Source organism: Anas platyrhynchos, chromosome 6 (assembly GCF_047663525.1).
Source record: "Anas platyrhynchos isolate ZD024472 breed Pekin duck chromosome 6, IASCAAS_PekinDuck_T2T, whole genome shotgun sequence".
In the NCBI taxonomy this organism is placed as follows: domain Eukaryota; kingdom Metazoa; phylum Chordata; class Aves; order Anseriformes; family Anatidae; genus Anas; species Anas platyrhynchos.
This window is the reverse complement of record NC_092592.1, coordinates 10,597,627-10,610,704: the sequence shown is the minus strand read 5'-3', so window position 1 is coordinate 10,610,704 and position 13,078 is coordinate 10,597,627. Positions and strand designations below refer to the sequence as shown.

General features: G+C 40.6%; 1 protein-coding gene across 18 annotated transcripts in view; it reads right to left on the bottom strand.

Moving 5' to 3' along the window:
- Positions 1 to 13,078, bottom strand: part of ANK3 (ankyrin 3) — a 355,138-nt gene that overhangs the window by 36,937 nt on the left and 305,123 nt on the right. For 10 of the 18 annotated variants that reach the window (XM_072040016.1, XM_072040019.1, XM_072040030.1 and 7 more), the window contains 8 exons: positions 9,732 to 9,943; positions 7,828 to 8,035; positions 7,138 to 7,234; positions 6,285 to 6,513; positions 5,561 to 5,686; positions 4,692 to 4,814; positions 4,195 to 4,221; positions 2,416 to 2,497 (listed from right to left, as the gene is read on the bottom strand). In XM_072040016.1, the coding sequence (XP_071896117.1) occupies positions 2,416 to 2,497; positions 4,195 to 4,221; positions 4,692 to 4,814; positions 5,561 to 5,686; positions 6,285 to 6,513; positions 7,138 to 7,234; positions 7,828 to 8,035; positions 9,732 to 9,943 (1,104 nt within the window). The remainder of the gene's footprint in view (positions 1 to 2,415; positions 2,498 to 4,194; positions 4,222 to 4,691; positions 4,815 to 5,560; positions 5,687 to 6,284; positions 6,514 to 7,137; positions 7,235 to 7,827; positions 8,036 to 9,731; positions 9,944 to 13,078) is intronic. The other 8 variants (XM_072040023.1, XM_072040026.1, XM_072040024.1 and 5 more) reach the window with 1 other exon arrangement.

Genomic DNA, 13,078 nt, shown 5'->3' with positions numbered 1-13,078 from the left:
CAGTCCCAAGTGCAAAAAACAAAACCCCAAAATCACTCTGGGAAGAATCAACATCAAAAAAACTTGTTCAGCAGTTCATGTTTGGGAATGTCTTTAGAGGGACCCCACTATACTGTGATGAGCCATTGTGCCACAGCTGGTTAGCAAGGCAATCAAGTCATCAGGCTGCCCTTTTAATTGCTCTTTCTCCTGTTAAATCACAAATTCAGACATGTCTAAAAGTTTTTTTTGTGCTCTGTATCACAGTTAAGAAGAACTGGTACAAAGAAAATGGAGTGATATACCAGCATGTGAAGCTATGACAACTGAAACAGCACGAAACCAGGCCATTTTACTTTCTGAAATAGCAAAGAAATTCCCACAACCATGCCAGAATTTAGAGTGGGATAATATTCTAAAAAGTGAAGTGGTTTTCATAACAGCCCTTTTTGGCTACTGGACACTCTTGGCCAAAGCAGTTTCCATCACTCTGCATCCAAGATTTTATCAGGAAACAGATGTTACTACCTTCTGTGCACCAAATCGCATTTCCTTGCTTGCAGCTGGTAACTGAAAGCACTGAGTGAGCCCATACAAGGAGCTCCAGCTCAGCCCTGCTCCTGCTGCTCTTCAGCTGCAAGCAAACAGTGAGCACTGAGCAGGTTTAACCCACTCGTTTTCTGTGGGAGAACTCACTGCTAGGGAGGGCAGAGGGGTCCTTTAGCCACTTTTCCTGAGGGATAAGGACAGGTAGGCAGGGGAATACCCCACCTTCCTCAGTCTCTTCTGCACCAGCACTGGCATTGACACTGGGGTACGGAGGAAAAAAAAAACTCTGAGTGTACATGCATGAGCTTGAGAGAGAAAACAGCCCAACCCCTGCTGCTACAGAACTGCAGAGTTGTGCCACTGAATTCGCTGGAAGAAGGGAGAGGTTCATCACTCATCTCTGATCAACAGAGCTAACACCCTGTGGCGTAAAGCAGCCACGGCAGCCATCCTGGCTCTGTGCTGGGTAGTGTGCACATGCTCTGGAAGAGTTGTGCCTCTAAACCTGCAACCCTGCCTTGCACCAGCATTCTGCAGGTGCTGGTGGCTGATGACTGCATGCTACATGTGCGCAGGAGGTGGTGGCACTCATACTGATAGCCAAACCCTGTCTGCCACCTTTCCTGACAAATACAGTAATTTTTGCATACCCTTTTTGGGTAGCTCACTGCCACAAGTAGTAACCATTGCCAATAGGGATACAACAATTAAAGAATGGCTGGGGACTTCTATTATATCAACACGCCTTTTCTTAGAGTAAAGCTCATTAAGTGCATTTGTGTTTTTTTCCTTCCACTTTTTGCAAATGAGACCTAATGAACCTTTGGTGAATAAATATGACTTTTTTTCTTCCAATGAGGCCTGAACAAATAATTGTAAACAACATACACAGTCAAGCTCCTTTCAAGCAGCTTCCTTTTCCCTGTCTCTCAGGTCCCAACAAGCCTTTGACGGTACCTTAACAGTCCATTAAGATGTCTCAGTAGATCTGATAGCTTCTTCAGATGTTATATGCTTGAAGTCTTCTTCCAGGCCTGAGAAGTGTAATATATTCTGGATATATTCTGATCCAAAGAAGCCACAGATCTTATAGGATAATTAAAGAGCAGCCATCCAGTGGAAACTCCCAAGACCTGACGAAGTTTGTCTATGGATTTACGGAATTATATCAAAGGGTCTGGTGCAGGGTAGCAACTGAGAAGTTATGAGGCAGAAAGAGATAAGAAAAGTCTGAGAATGGGGAACAACAGCATTCAACTGCAGGCAGGGGAGGCAAAGGAAGAAAAGCTAAGCCGAATGCATTGTTGTACTTAATAGGGAAGGAAAGCGATGCCATGGGTCTAGTAAAGGAGTACAGAGTTTAAAAGGAAGCAACGTGTGGTGCCAAGGAATAAAAAGCATCTGCAGGGAACAGAGGAAAAAGGGAAGAGAAGGAGAAAAGAGGGAGATATAAAATATGAGAGTCCGTTTTGGCTAAGCATCTAAACATTTAAGCGCTTATCTGAATGGCATTTTCCAGCTTTGCTGAACTTTTGCATATCGCTCCCTTAGGGAAGAGGAACAGACTCATTTTGAAAGCAATTTGTAATCCTATTCATCTGGAGCTATATGGCATTTAAAAGAATGTATTTTTACTTAATTAGCACGTCATTTGCCAGTCAGGATTCTTCAAGCTCTCACAACACAAGATTTCACAGACCATCCAAGAGTTTTGCTTTAGAATTTTTTTTTTCCCTTTTCTTTCTTTCCTTTTCTTTTTCTTTCCTTTTTTTTTTTTTTTTTTTTTTTTTGGTAAAGTGACACCAAATACAACGTTTATAGAAAAAATGTCTCTTCTTATGAAAAATAACATATATATGGTTTAGTACTTTGTTAAGAGCAACTCACTCATTCCAGGCTCAGTCAGATAGCTGTAGCGCTTACGTAAAGCAAGGGAGACAAAGTTCTGACGCCGGTCGGCTTTCTCCGTCTGTAACAAAACATAATGCTGTTTGGTGCCATCCCCTATTTGGACAATCGTCCAACCTCAGCATGACAGGCCACATTTCGCAGTACATGTTCCCACAAGGGAGAACGGATGTCTCCGTTCAGCTTCAGGAAGGCATGCTAGAGCCAGATTTGGGCAAGCAGGCAGGGAATGGCCAGAGCCGGTCTCCATTCCTGTCTGACGTGTAATGAGTGTCAGGCACCATGGAGCGGGGAGCATGGCTACCAGAGGTGGCAGAAACCTGCTATGAACCACCACCCTTCTAATGCAAGCAGGGAAGAGACTGCATCTCTGGGAGATGACCACATGAACTCATTCCTGCTCAATGTCTCTGCTTATGAGGTGGAAGAGCTAAGCAGACATAGCTCATGGTCCTGCCCTACTGTATCTCAATACTAGCTTATCCCATTATCACTAAATAAACTGCTTCAGACTACTAGAAATGGCATGATATTTTTAATTCTCTGTAAAATAAACACCTTTGACTAGGAGAACAGGAGATCAACACAAAAGACTACAGATACAGACATAAAACATTCAGAAGTACAAATTCAACTGATCAAATATTTCTCCCCAGATTGATTTGTCCTGAAAACACATACACCACAATGTACACTGGCTTTAAAGTGAATACATTAAGGACAAAAAAAAGGCATGGGAGGGGATTTTTTTAATAGGCACAAAATGCAAAGATGCAGATTAGAAAGCAGACTACTACTGTTAACTACTAAATTGCATCGTAAGTTGCTGCATTTGATGTGTTAGCTTCTAGTGTGATGTCTTCAATATTACAAGTCCTTTAGAAATCAGTTCACTTGACTGTGTCTAAAAATATGTTTTGTTTAGAAAGAAAACTTTTGTTCTAGCTATATAATAGCTCACTGGGATTAAACACTGTGAATACAAAGTGTTATGGTTGCTATTATTATTTTTTAACATGTAAGGAGTGTGTTATTTTTATTTTAGTCAGCAGGTGGCTACTGATATTTGTTTTCCACCAGGAAGAGAAGAAAACTTTGCTGCTAGGTAAAACGGATGCATGTATGTGGTTTCTTTTATACGGTGATCTCATTTATTGCTATCTCTTGAGTAAAATCCACTCAATTTCCTGACAATCTAATGTTGCAGTTTCCTGCAAACTGGGGATTTTTAAGCTGCAAATAACTGAGGTCTATTTGAAAATAGCTTTATACACAATATTTAGAAATTCTTCTTAGTTATTTTGCTTTTTTAGAAGAGTCCAGTTTATTTTCAGAAATAAAATGTTATAGGCTACCATTGCTAATACTTTCTCAGACACACGAGTTACCAAAGTATGGGCAGCATTATTTGAAGAACTAAAAATCACACCCAATAAGCTCCTCTCAATTTTGTAAAAAATGGACTTGGTCTGAATGTAGTAATTATATCTTTTTTTTTTTTTCTCCAAAAGAAAATCAGTTAAATTTTAGACTACTATTATTCAATATGTAGTTTAATTTTGTAAAATAATCTTTTTTTTTTTTTTTCCATTTGTGAACTTCAACTGTTTTGCAACAGAGTATGTTGAGGATATGGTTATTCTGTAAATATTATTTCAATGCCATAGTTAAAAATATTATTTATTACTTTCTGTAACATATTGACTTTTCTTCACTACATCTGAAGAAAATAAAAACAGAAGACAGTGTTTATATTACCTCATCATCTTGATCTGACTCTGTTTCCTTTTGGTCCAAAGATGCATTGCAGAGACAAGGAATATTATAATGGACAGCAGGGAAAAGAATATCAGGATATGAAAAGGACCAAATTGGGAGCACAAAATGCAAGCTGATTTATAAGGCAAAGCAAATCCAAAATGCCAACACACACAAAAAAAATCTTACATCCAATGCAAATCAATGTGTGACATTACTGAAAGCATAAACCTATGACTTGCAGGCTGAAGCATGAGCTGTAAACAGAATCATAAAAATTATAGGAACTTGACACCACAGTAACAAGAGACTTTAAAAGCGTTCTACATACAGGAAACCAATAAAACATAAATTTAAAAAGCCTTTATCATATTCCAAAGCATTCTCATGACCAGCATTTCTTAAAGTTTCTTTAGCAGAAAAAAGACAAACTAAAAAAGCAAAAATAAAATCAAACCAACCCTAACACAATTTTTTTTTTTTTCCCCAACAAATACCTTTTTGTGTGCTGGCAAAGTGATATTCAAGTTGCAAACAGCTGTTTGTGGCAGTCCTTTTGTAGTCTTTGGTTCTTTCAAAAATGATAATCGTCCACAGGGTTCCTGGCTGGTGTCTCTTACCTAGAGAAGAAATTACAGTATAGTTGAGTAATATGCAGTAATTTAGATAGCTAGAGGAGGCTTCTGGAGGGTTTTTCAGAGTTTCCTTCCACAAGAAACTATCTAATGGATCAAGACCAATATTACTGAGCTGGGACTTGGCCTCCTCTCTCAGCAGGATAAAAGGTGTAACCATGAAACTCTCTGATGGGAAAAAAGTTCCTGCAATCCATGTAAGAAAAGATACTGGGTGAGTCCAAACAGATAGCAACATCCCACTACAAAACTGAGAGGTATTTTCAGCTCACCTTCATTTTTTCCTGCAATGTTCTGTACTTATGCTCAAAACTTAAGTGTTGAAAAACTTCTTTTGCACAAAAGCTATGATAACACAAAGGGAACTGACCATCTGTTCATGGAAATTTAAAGGAGACCAGTCTGTATGCATTTTTTGGAGCCTGTTCTGCTGTGCAGTATGTTATTAAACTGATCACCTTTTCTTAGTCCCTGGGACATAGCGATCTAATGCTGCTGTTCTGCCATTAGTGAACAGAAGTTCATGAATCCTTGTCATGGGTTTTCTGGTCTGAGCTTTGTCAGCAACTCTTTTGTGGCTCCATGCAAAGCACTCTCCACACTATCCACATATTAAACAATGACATTTACATCCTCGGGGCAAGTTAGTTCTATTTGGCTGAAAAAGTGTTATCACAAGAAAAAAAAAAACCAACACCTCAGCAGAATTAGCTGGCTTGATTTGCTTTTACCTTGATAGAGAATGGCAGTCTATTTTCTTTGAAAGCATAAAAATTAAAAACAAGCTGCTGTCCTCCTTTCGTCAAAGGGGCCAGGTTTCCATAGCAATCAACGTAAATAGGTTTTCCTTCCAGAACCTATCAAAGTAATAAAATGAAAATCAGTAAAACGTGTGAATATACTATGAAACGACAAGTAAGTAGAGCATGATTTCCCCACTACAGTTCCTGAATTTAGCGTAAATCTCCATTCAGATTAAATTCAGTGACAAACTAGAAAATCACTGTGCATTATGGCAAGGCATTTTGAGTGCCAGCAGTTTGGGAAACAGTGCTATGTGAGTGGCTTTTCTGAAGTAAGAATATCTAGATTTCCTTCAGGAAACTATGTCTTGGTGCCTATAAACCAGCCCTAAACCAGCCCTAGCTGTGACTGTGTGTCTGTGATGCCAGTGAGAAAGAATTCCAGGTCAGCTTTCTGCAAAACCCAAGGTTACTTGACAACAGCAGGTGCAAACCCCACCAAAGACTAGCCTGGGGCATCCATCTGGATACAGCTTTCATGCTCCCCCCTCCCTTGTCCTTTTTTGTCATCACCTCAAGAAGCTTTCTGAAACAGCATTGCTGCGAACCTTTATTTAACTGGGCTCACAGTGACTTTTGCAAAACTTACTGCCATTTGGAAAACACGCTGTCTGTTTACAAGCAGCAAGCCAGCTGTGAGTAAGAAATATACCTCAATGTCTTTGCTTCTTGCAACTTCTTCAAAATTCTCTTGTTGCTCCAAAGTTTTGTCCACTTTGTCATCGGTCATGCAGAAGCAACGCAAATTGGATTCCACAGGGTCATTCATTTTGGCAAATATAACAAACTTTGCCATGTAAGGAACGCATATTAATTCTCTATAAAGCTGTGTTGCCAGCCCAACAGTCTCTAGTACTTGATGGCAGTCTGCAAGCCAAAATCTGAACACAAAATAGAAAACTGTTAAATCAGCTTTTCATTATGTTCAAACATTGTTCAAGCCTTTAAAAAGCAAACAAAAAGAACTCTACTAATTCCATAAAATTAAAATGATTTTTTTTTTGTAAATTATATTTTTGTGAAAGTAGTTTTACATAATCTTCAACTAAAAAGCCAAAGAGCAGCAACTTTTACATTTTAATGTATATTTTCCAAATTCTACAACGTATGTAATGTAAATAACTCCAAATTCTTTTATTGAATGTCCCTTTTCTACTTCCCTATTCTGTTGCTGTTTCCAGGAAAACAAACCCCTGTGTGGCACTGCCACCTTTGTTTAGAGAAACAGCATGTGTGATTGCCAGGAGACTCACCCCTAGCAGAAAAGGCCAGGACAAAGATTCATGTGCAACCTCAAATATGTGGTATGCTGATACACAGTGACAAAGAAGCATCTGGTCCATTACTGCTTCATCAGTCTTGCAGAAGACTTACAGAAAGCCAAATAACAAAAACAACAAGAAACCACCATCATCACAACAAAAAAAAGTGCCCTCACAATAATGCACACTGTTGACCAACAGTAACTACTCCCTGGGTGCATTTGACAAGCTCTGCCACCATACCTGGCTGAAACGTTGGTTGTGAATGAGACACAGTCATTTGAAAACGTCAGCGGAGTGGTGCCTGTGATGTCCTCCCACTGTGCAGGTGAAGTACCTCCTACGTAAATATAAATCATGAAGATTTTCTTTTAGAAGTCAAGCACAGGCTACATAGGAATATTTCTATCTTAAGTTATTTTGCTTCACACAGCAAAAAACAATTTAGATAGTGTTTTCCAAGAGCTGAGCTACATGTTATGTATGTATTATGTCATATGTTACATACCAGGAAATGATGCTGATGTAAGCAAGATACATACCTACAGTCTATAGGGAAACTTCTCTTGATATCAGCTAGGCCAGAATGACTTCTGCAGGTAGGCCAGAACTACTTCTGCAAACTACTTTTATTGACAACTACATTTAATAGGCAAGGGTGAAGTTCTTTGTACTAGCTAAATATAAAATAATATTTAATATCTGTTGGCAGGAGTTCTTTTACAATAGCATGAGATGAGACCAAAAGCCCAGGGAATCAGTGGAAGCCTTCCAGGTGACCTCAGCTGGCTTTGCTGAGAAGTGATCTGAAATCTACTTGACCGAGCACATCAGCCTTCCCTAACTGGAAAGAACGAGTTGTACAGCTACTTGAGTGAGCACAGAGGCACTGCTGTCACCGAAACCTTTGCAAAGAGAATGATTTTATCTAACCTGTAATGCTACATAGAAGTCGAAGGCTGGGCGTCGTGTCTCCTTTGTACCCATTGGTTACACCTTCTCCTGATGGAGGTGGCACAGGAATTGTCATGGTTATTGGCTTATGAAATTTTCTTCTTCTTGGCTCCACAGTGACGATGGGACTGAAAGTTGCTTTATTTCCAAGGACTTTTTTAACAATCTCCTCTGGAACTGGTTGAGCCTGTCAACACAGGGAAAATATTTTAAACTAGTGCTACAAATTGGCTGTAGATAAGCACAACTGTTTTTGAAAAGGTAACTCAATTTTCCTTTAAATTTTCTATAGAACTTTGTTTTTTCCTAGGGAGTTTTCTCCTATAGCTCCCTGGTGTGATTATTAGTGCATGCCTTCGTATTTTTCTCCACAACCCACTTGTGATTTCTTAATAGCTAACTTGTTGAGGAAAGCTGTAAATCTCAGAAGGTTGCCTGTAGTGTTTGCTGAGAGGTTTTCTGAGGTTGCTTGTTTTTAATTTACAGTGATGGGTGACATCAAATAAAATTTCGAAATGCAAGATGAGCCCTACTTTGTTAGCAGAGTACTGAGAAGTGAGGACTAGACATGCTGTCTCAGATGCTGAAAAATTCTCACATCTGTCAGGCATGAACCCGTGCTCCTAAGGAACACTTTGTACTCCTGATTTACCTCTGTCCCCAGTGCTTCCTAGGTCATTCCATTATTGATTACGATTTGCTTGGGTCAAATTCAAACAGAGTGCAAATAGTTGCTGTAAGCAGCAGCTGAGATATAAGCAATTTTCAGACTTTCTGCCTCAGTTTTGTGCCTCTGGGGATTCCCTAACTTTTTATAGGGGTAAAGGAAGAAGAACGAATAATCAGTATGGAAAGAAAAATTATGTAATTTTAACAGTTTTTGTCATGCAAGACTTGAACTCAAAAATGATAGGCATCTCATGGGAAACTCTCGTTTTGCATATGCTTTTTTTTTTTTTTTTTTTTTTTAATAATTTTGAAGTCCTTGTTTCAATCAGGCTGAACTGTGACTTGCTGCATTATTCAAACTACACACTGTACTGATAGAGTATGCAGCTACTTTGTAATCTCAGCAGTGACAACACTGCATATAGAGATGCATTTCCTTCACACTAGATAGCTCTGGAAAAGCAGCTGTATAACTATAATAGCAGAGCTTCCAGTTTCTCAAGTTCAATTGTCTTTATGTGAAATATTGTTAGTGGATGAAAAATGTTCCAGAGTGAATTCCAAGCACTGGAATCCAACCCAGCATCCTGATTTCATGAACCCATCAGACCTCTCAAGTTATTAAGTAATTTTAAGTGATAATTAGCAGAATCCAATGAAAAGATACATCCTTTAGAGTATTTATCCACTTTCTGTGCAGTTTGTTCATGGAGAGTTTAAGCTATTTGCCTTTCCCAGATTCTACCCATCGCCAGGAACACCAGTGTCCTAAGCTGCAACAAATGTATATAGAAGATCTTTGACCCAGAAACAGCTGGCAAACAGCTGCATAAGCTCCTTCCCAAATGCACTGCTATGTCCATTGACACCAGGCACAAGCTGCTACTTGGCCAGGAGACTGGACTGCACAGTGGCTGTGCAGCTCACAGAAGACTATCACTGCAGCTTTCTGTGGCTCCAAACCTCTGCCTTTTCTCTCTGTTTTTCAGAGGCTAAGTGATACTCAAGGTGAGCTGGGTTTTTGCCACAGGGTGGAGGAGTGTGCTTCGCCTTCACCAGGAGAGTGCTGAGATGCAGAGCATGTGCCTGGGCAGCCACACACCAGTTCAGAGCTCAGGTGTGAGCTGCAACTCGCTGCTAGGGACTAGGGAGCAGCAGGCTCCTAAGCTGTAAGCTTTGTGTGTTAAGACCAACCACACAGGTTATGTCCTTACCTGTAGCCCCACGCGGATTCTTTTGGTTAGAGCACCCTCGGGGAAGGACGCCTGGACACGCGGCACCGTTGTGCTGCTCAGCACCCCTCCCTCTGGGCCAATTTGGTTACTCTCCTGCTTGATTCGTGAGACCACTGCGAAGTACTGAGGGAAATCCTTTGTGACGATCCTGCAGATACGCTTCTTCTCTAGCTCCTCAACACTGTCCAGCTCTGGTGGGAGAAGACAGTTAAAAATTCCTGACATTACCTGTCCAGGTTCAGACCAGATACATCCGGTATGTGTAAGGTTTTTAGTCTGCCTTAAAATACTTTTAAAGATTTATTTTTTTTAATTTACTTAAGGGAAAAAATAAACAAATCAAGAGAAAAAACAACACTATTTATCATCAAGCTCTGGTTTGCTCAGTGAACTTTTGCTGAAATCATGACAGCAGCATCAGACACAGATCTGCCAGGGCACTGAGGCACTGGCACGTGACATTCTGCAGCAGCAGCTGCCATGGGATGTCAGGTCTGTCACTGGAACCCACCGAGATGTGGAAGAGGTAGTCGAGCTTCTTTCGTCTCTCATGTAAATCTGGAAGCACTAAGTGCACTGATCTTTCTGAGCACACCTTCACAAGATGTGTATCTCCAGTCCCCTCCCTCACACAGCTCCAGCATGCAGAGAAAATCATTATCAGTTCATGGACTAACTTTACACCAGGTGTCCAAACCAGAGCTTGCCCAGCTAAAGCACTTGAGGAAGTTATCTCCCAAAGTGACATCCACGTATTCCTGACCAGACACTGCGGGCTGTGGTAGACTGTGGATGTGACAGAGCTGTCTGCCAGCACTACCTGTGAAACCACAGTGAGGATCCCTTCCCAAATTAGGCTTCCAGTCATACAGGTATATGCCCCAAAATAACTGCATTGTGCTCCTCAGTTCCCAGAGGTACTTAATGAGTTCTCAGAAACACCTGGAACAGAAACAAGTCACCAAGAATTTGCATGCTCTGCCACATTCCCAGCATGTGGGGTCACCACACATGTAAATTCTGTGTACATGTACGCACTGAGGAAAAGTGAAATGTTACAAGTACAACTAACCATGCAACTGTATGTATATATATATATATATATGCACTAATGAAATCCCTGGGATATAAACACTGTTCACAAATGGAGATAATTATGTGACTACCAGGAATTCTCCTGTAATTTTCTTGCATTTTGCCTTTTTAGCTATTGTAATTGGTTTTACTCCAGCACTCCACAAGCCCCCACTCTTATTTTCCTCCTTTAGAAAGCACCACATTTCTAAAGAAGAAAGTTTATTCTCAAAAAGATGATACTTCTACCAGATGCAGCAAGAGGACCAAAAATGGTACCACGACAACAGACACTTGTACAAGTCTGTGTGTGGCTGAGCCATTTTCCTCTACGGAGCATGTAAGCTCAATTACAGCTCCAAAAGAATTAGAATTTATGTTTGGTAAAATGACAGTTTTCCATTTAAAACCCTCCACAGCTAATTTGGATTAATTGCACAGTGTTGCTGTGGATCATAAGAAGCTACCAGAAAAGGATAATTTCTTATCATAACGTCAGCTTCCATTTACTTTGACTCAGAGATGATATCTGAAGCCCTCTAATGAATTAGGTATTCTGCCTGCAGCGTCTGGAAGCAATGGCTTGTGCTGGAGACAAACTGGATCTTTAAATTCCCAGGCAGGTATAATCTTGACTGGTAAATCCTGTGTACTCTAGTGTTTGTCACTAGAGACAAACCCACTGTAAAATGCTCACAAAGATGAAGGATAATTAAAATTCTCAAAAAGTAGAAAATCAAGTGTTTTATGTAAGAACTTTTCAAAAACCTTTGAGTGTGGCAGGCACTCTCCCTTAGATGAAGAAGGTGCACAGATGAGAGTGGCAGAACAGCCAGGCATGGAGAGGAGTTGGACTACATGTACGGACATTATGTTGAGTAATATGTATGTAATCTTCTATGTGAAGTTGCCCTCTAACAAAAACAAACAAACAAAAGACCCACAAAAAGCACGGAAGATGAACAATCTTAAACCACCTCTCTGGATGCATAAGGAATGCAGTGTTAGCATGACAGAAGCAATGAAACAGGGAAAACTTGTCTTGGGAGAGGTCACGTTTCCTGAACACACCTTATGCATTTCACAGCAAGAGCAAGCATCACTATTTTCCTCAACTGCTGACACTTCATTCCTATATAATGCATTACAATTAAAAACCTCAAAGCTTTTGTTTGTTTTAAAATCACAGAGAAGTATGCTTTATACCTTAACTTACGGGTAGGAATGGCAAAGCAGAGAAGCAAAGCAGAGAGGTTAATGGCCGAATTGGGAAGTCTCCCAGTGTCACTTTCCAAGATGGTGCTAATAGTCCAAAGAACACCTATTGCTGTTGACTTTTGGTATGTCAAGAGAAAGGGATTACACATACTCCTTGCATAGGTCCTCCCCTGCCTCCAAAGTCGACAATACACTTATCCTAAGGTGGTTGGAGGGAGTGAGTAGCCAGAGATGAGATGGAGAGAAGGAAAGAAGGGAGGAAAGGAAGATCACTCCTTACGCTCCATCTAACCCATGCCATATGAGTGTTACGTTATGGTTCCTGGACAGGAGAGAAGAAACCCAGCCACATTCTCCAAGGTCAGAGGTGGACCTCACGTAGGCTAGCTCAGGTCAAGAAATGCAATCACACCAGTTTTGTCAGGTGAGCACCAGCTGTGGATCAACTTTATCTCATATCTGATACCTTTCATTCTTACTTTCAAATAAAGTAATACAGAGCAAGTGACGTTTACCTGGAAATGGTATTAGAGAAGACACAGAACACCTGGCTGTTCCATGAGCTCCAAGGTGTCTCTGTGTGATCTGGGATCTTATTTCCCTTGCCAGGGCCTTAGAAGGAGTTTTGCAAGCTCTCAAAAAGCAAAGCTCACCTGTATTTAGCAGACTGAACAGCTCTCTGAGTTTTGCAACCTTCCTACACTTCTGACTAGTTAGAGCAGAGCTGACCTCATCTCTGTGCAGAGACTGAAAGACGGGACAAGCATAGGATACCAGTTTCCCCAGTAAACAGACATGCCCATTAAGAAATTGTTGCAATACAGGCAGGTCACACAGGAGGCAGTGCTCATGTGCAAAAAATTACAGGAGATGGAGGGATGCAGAAAGAGTAAGGGCCAAGGATAAACTGAGGGCATTGAGGCTTGCCTTAACAATGCTGGTAACGCCCCCTCCCAGCATCAGGGTTTACATACATAACTAGGTGCTTCCAGTGCCACAGCTAGCACGCAGGCCTCATCTTCAAATGAGGCAAT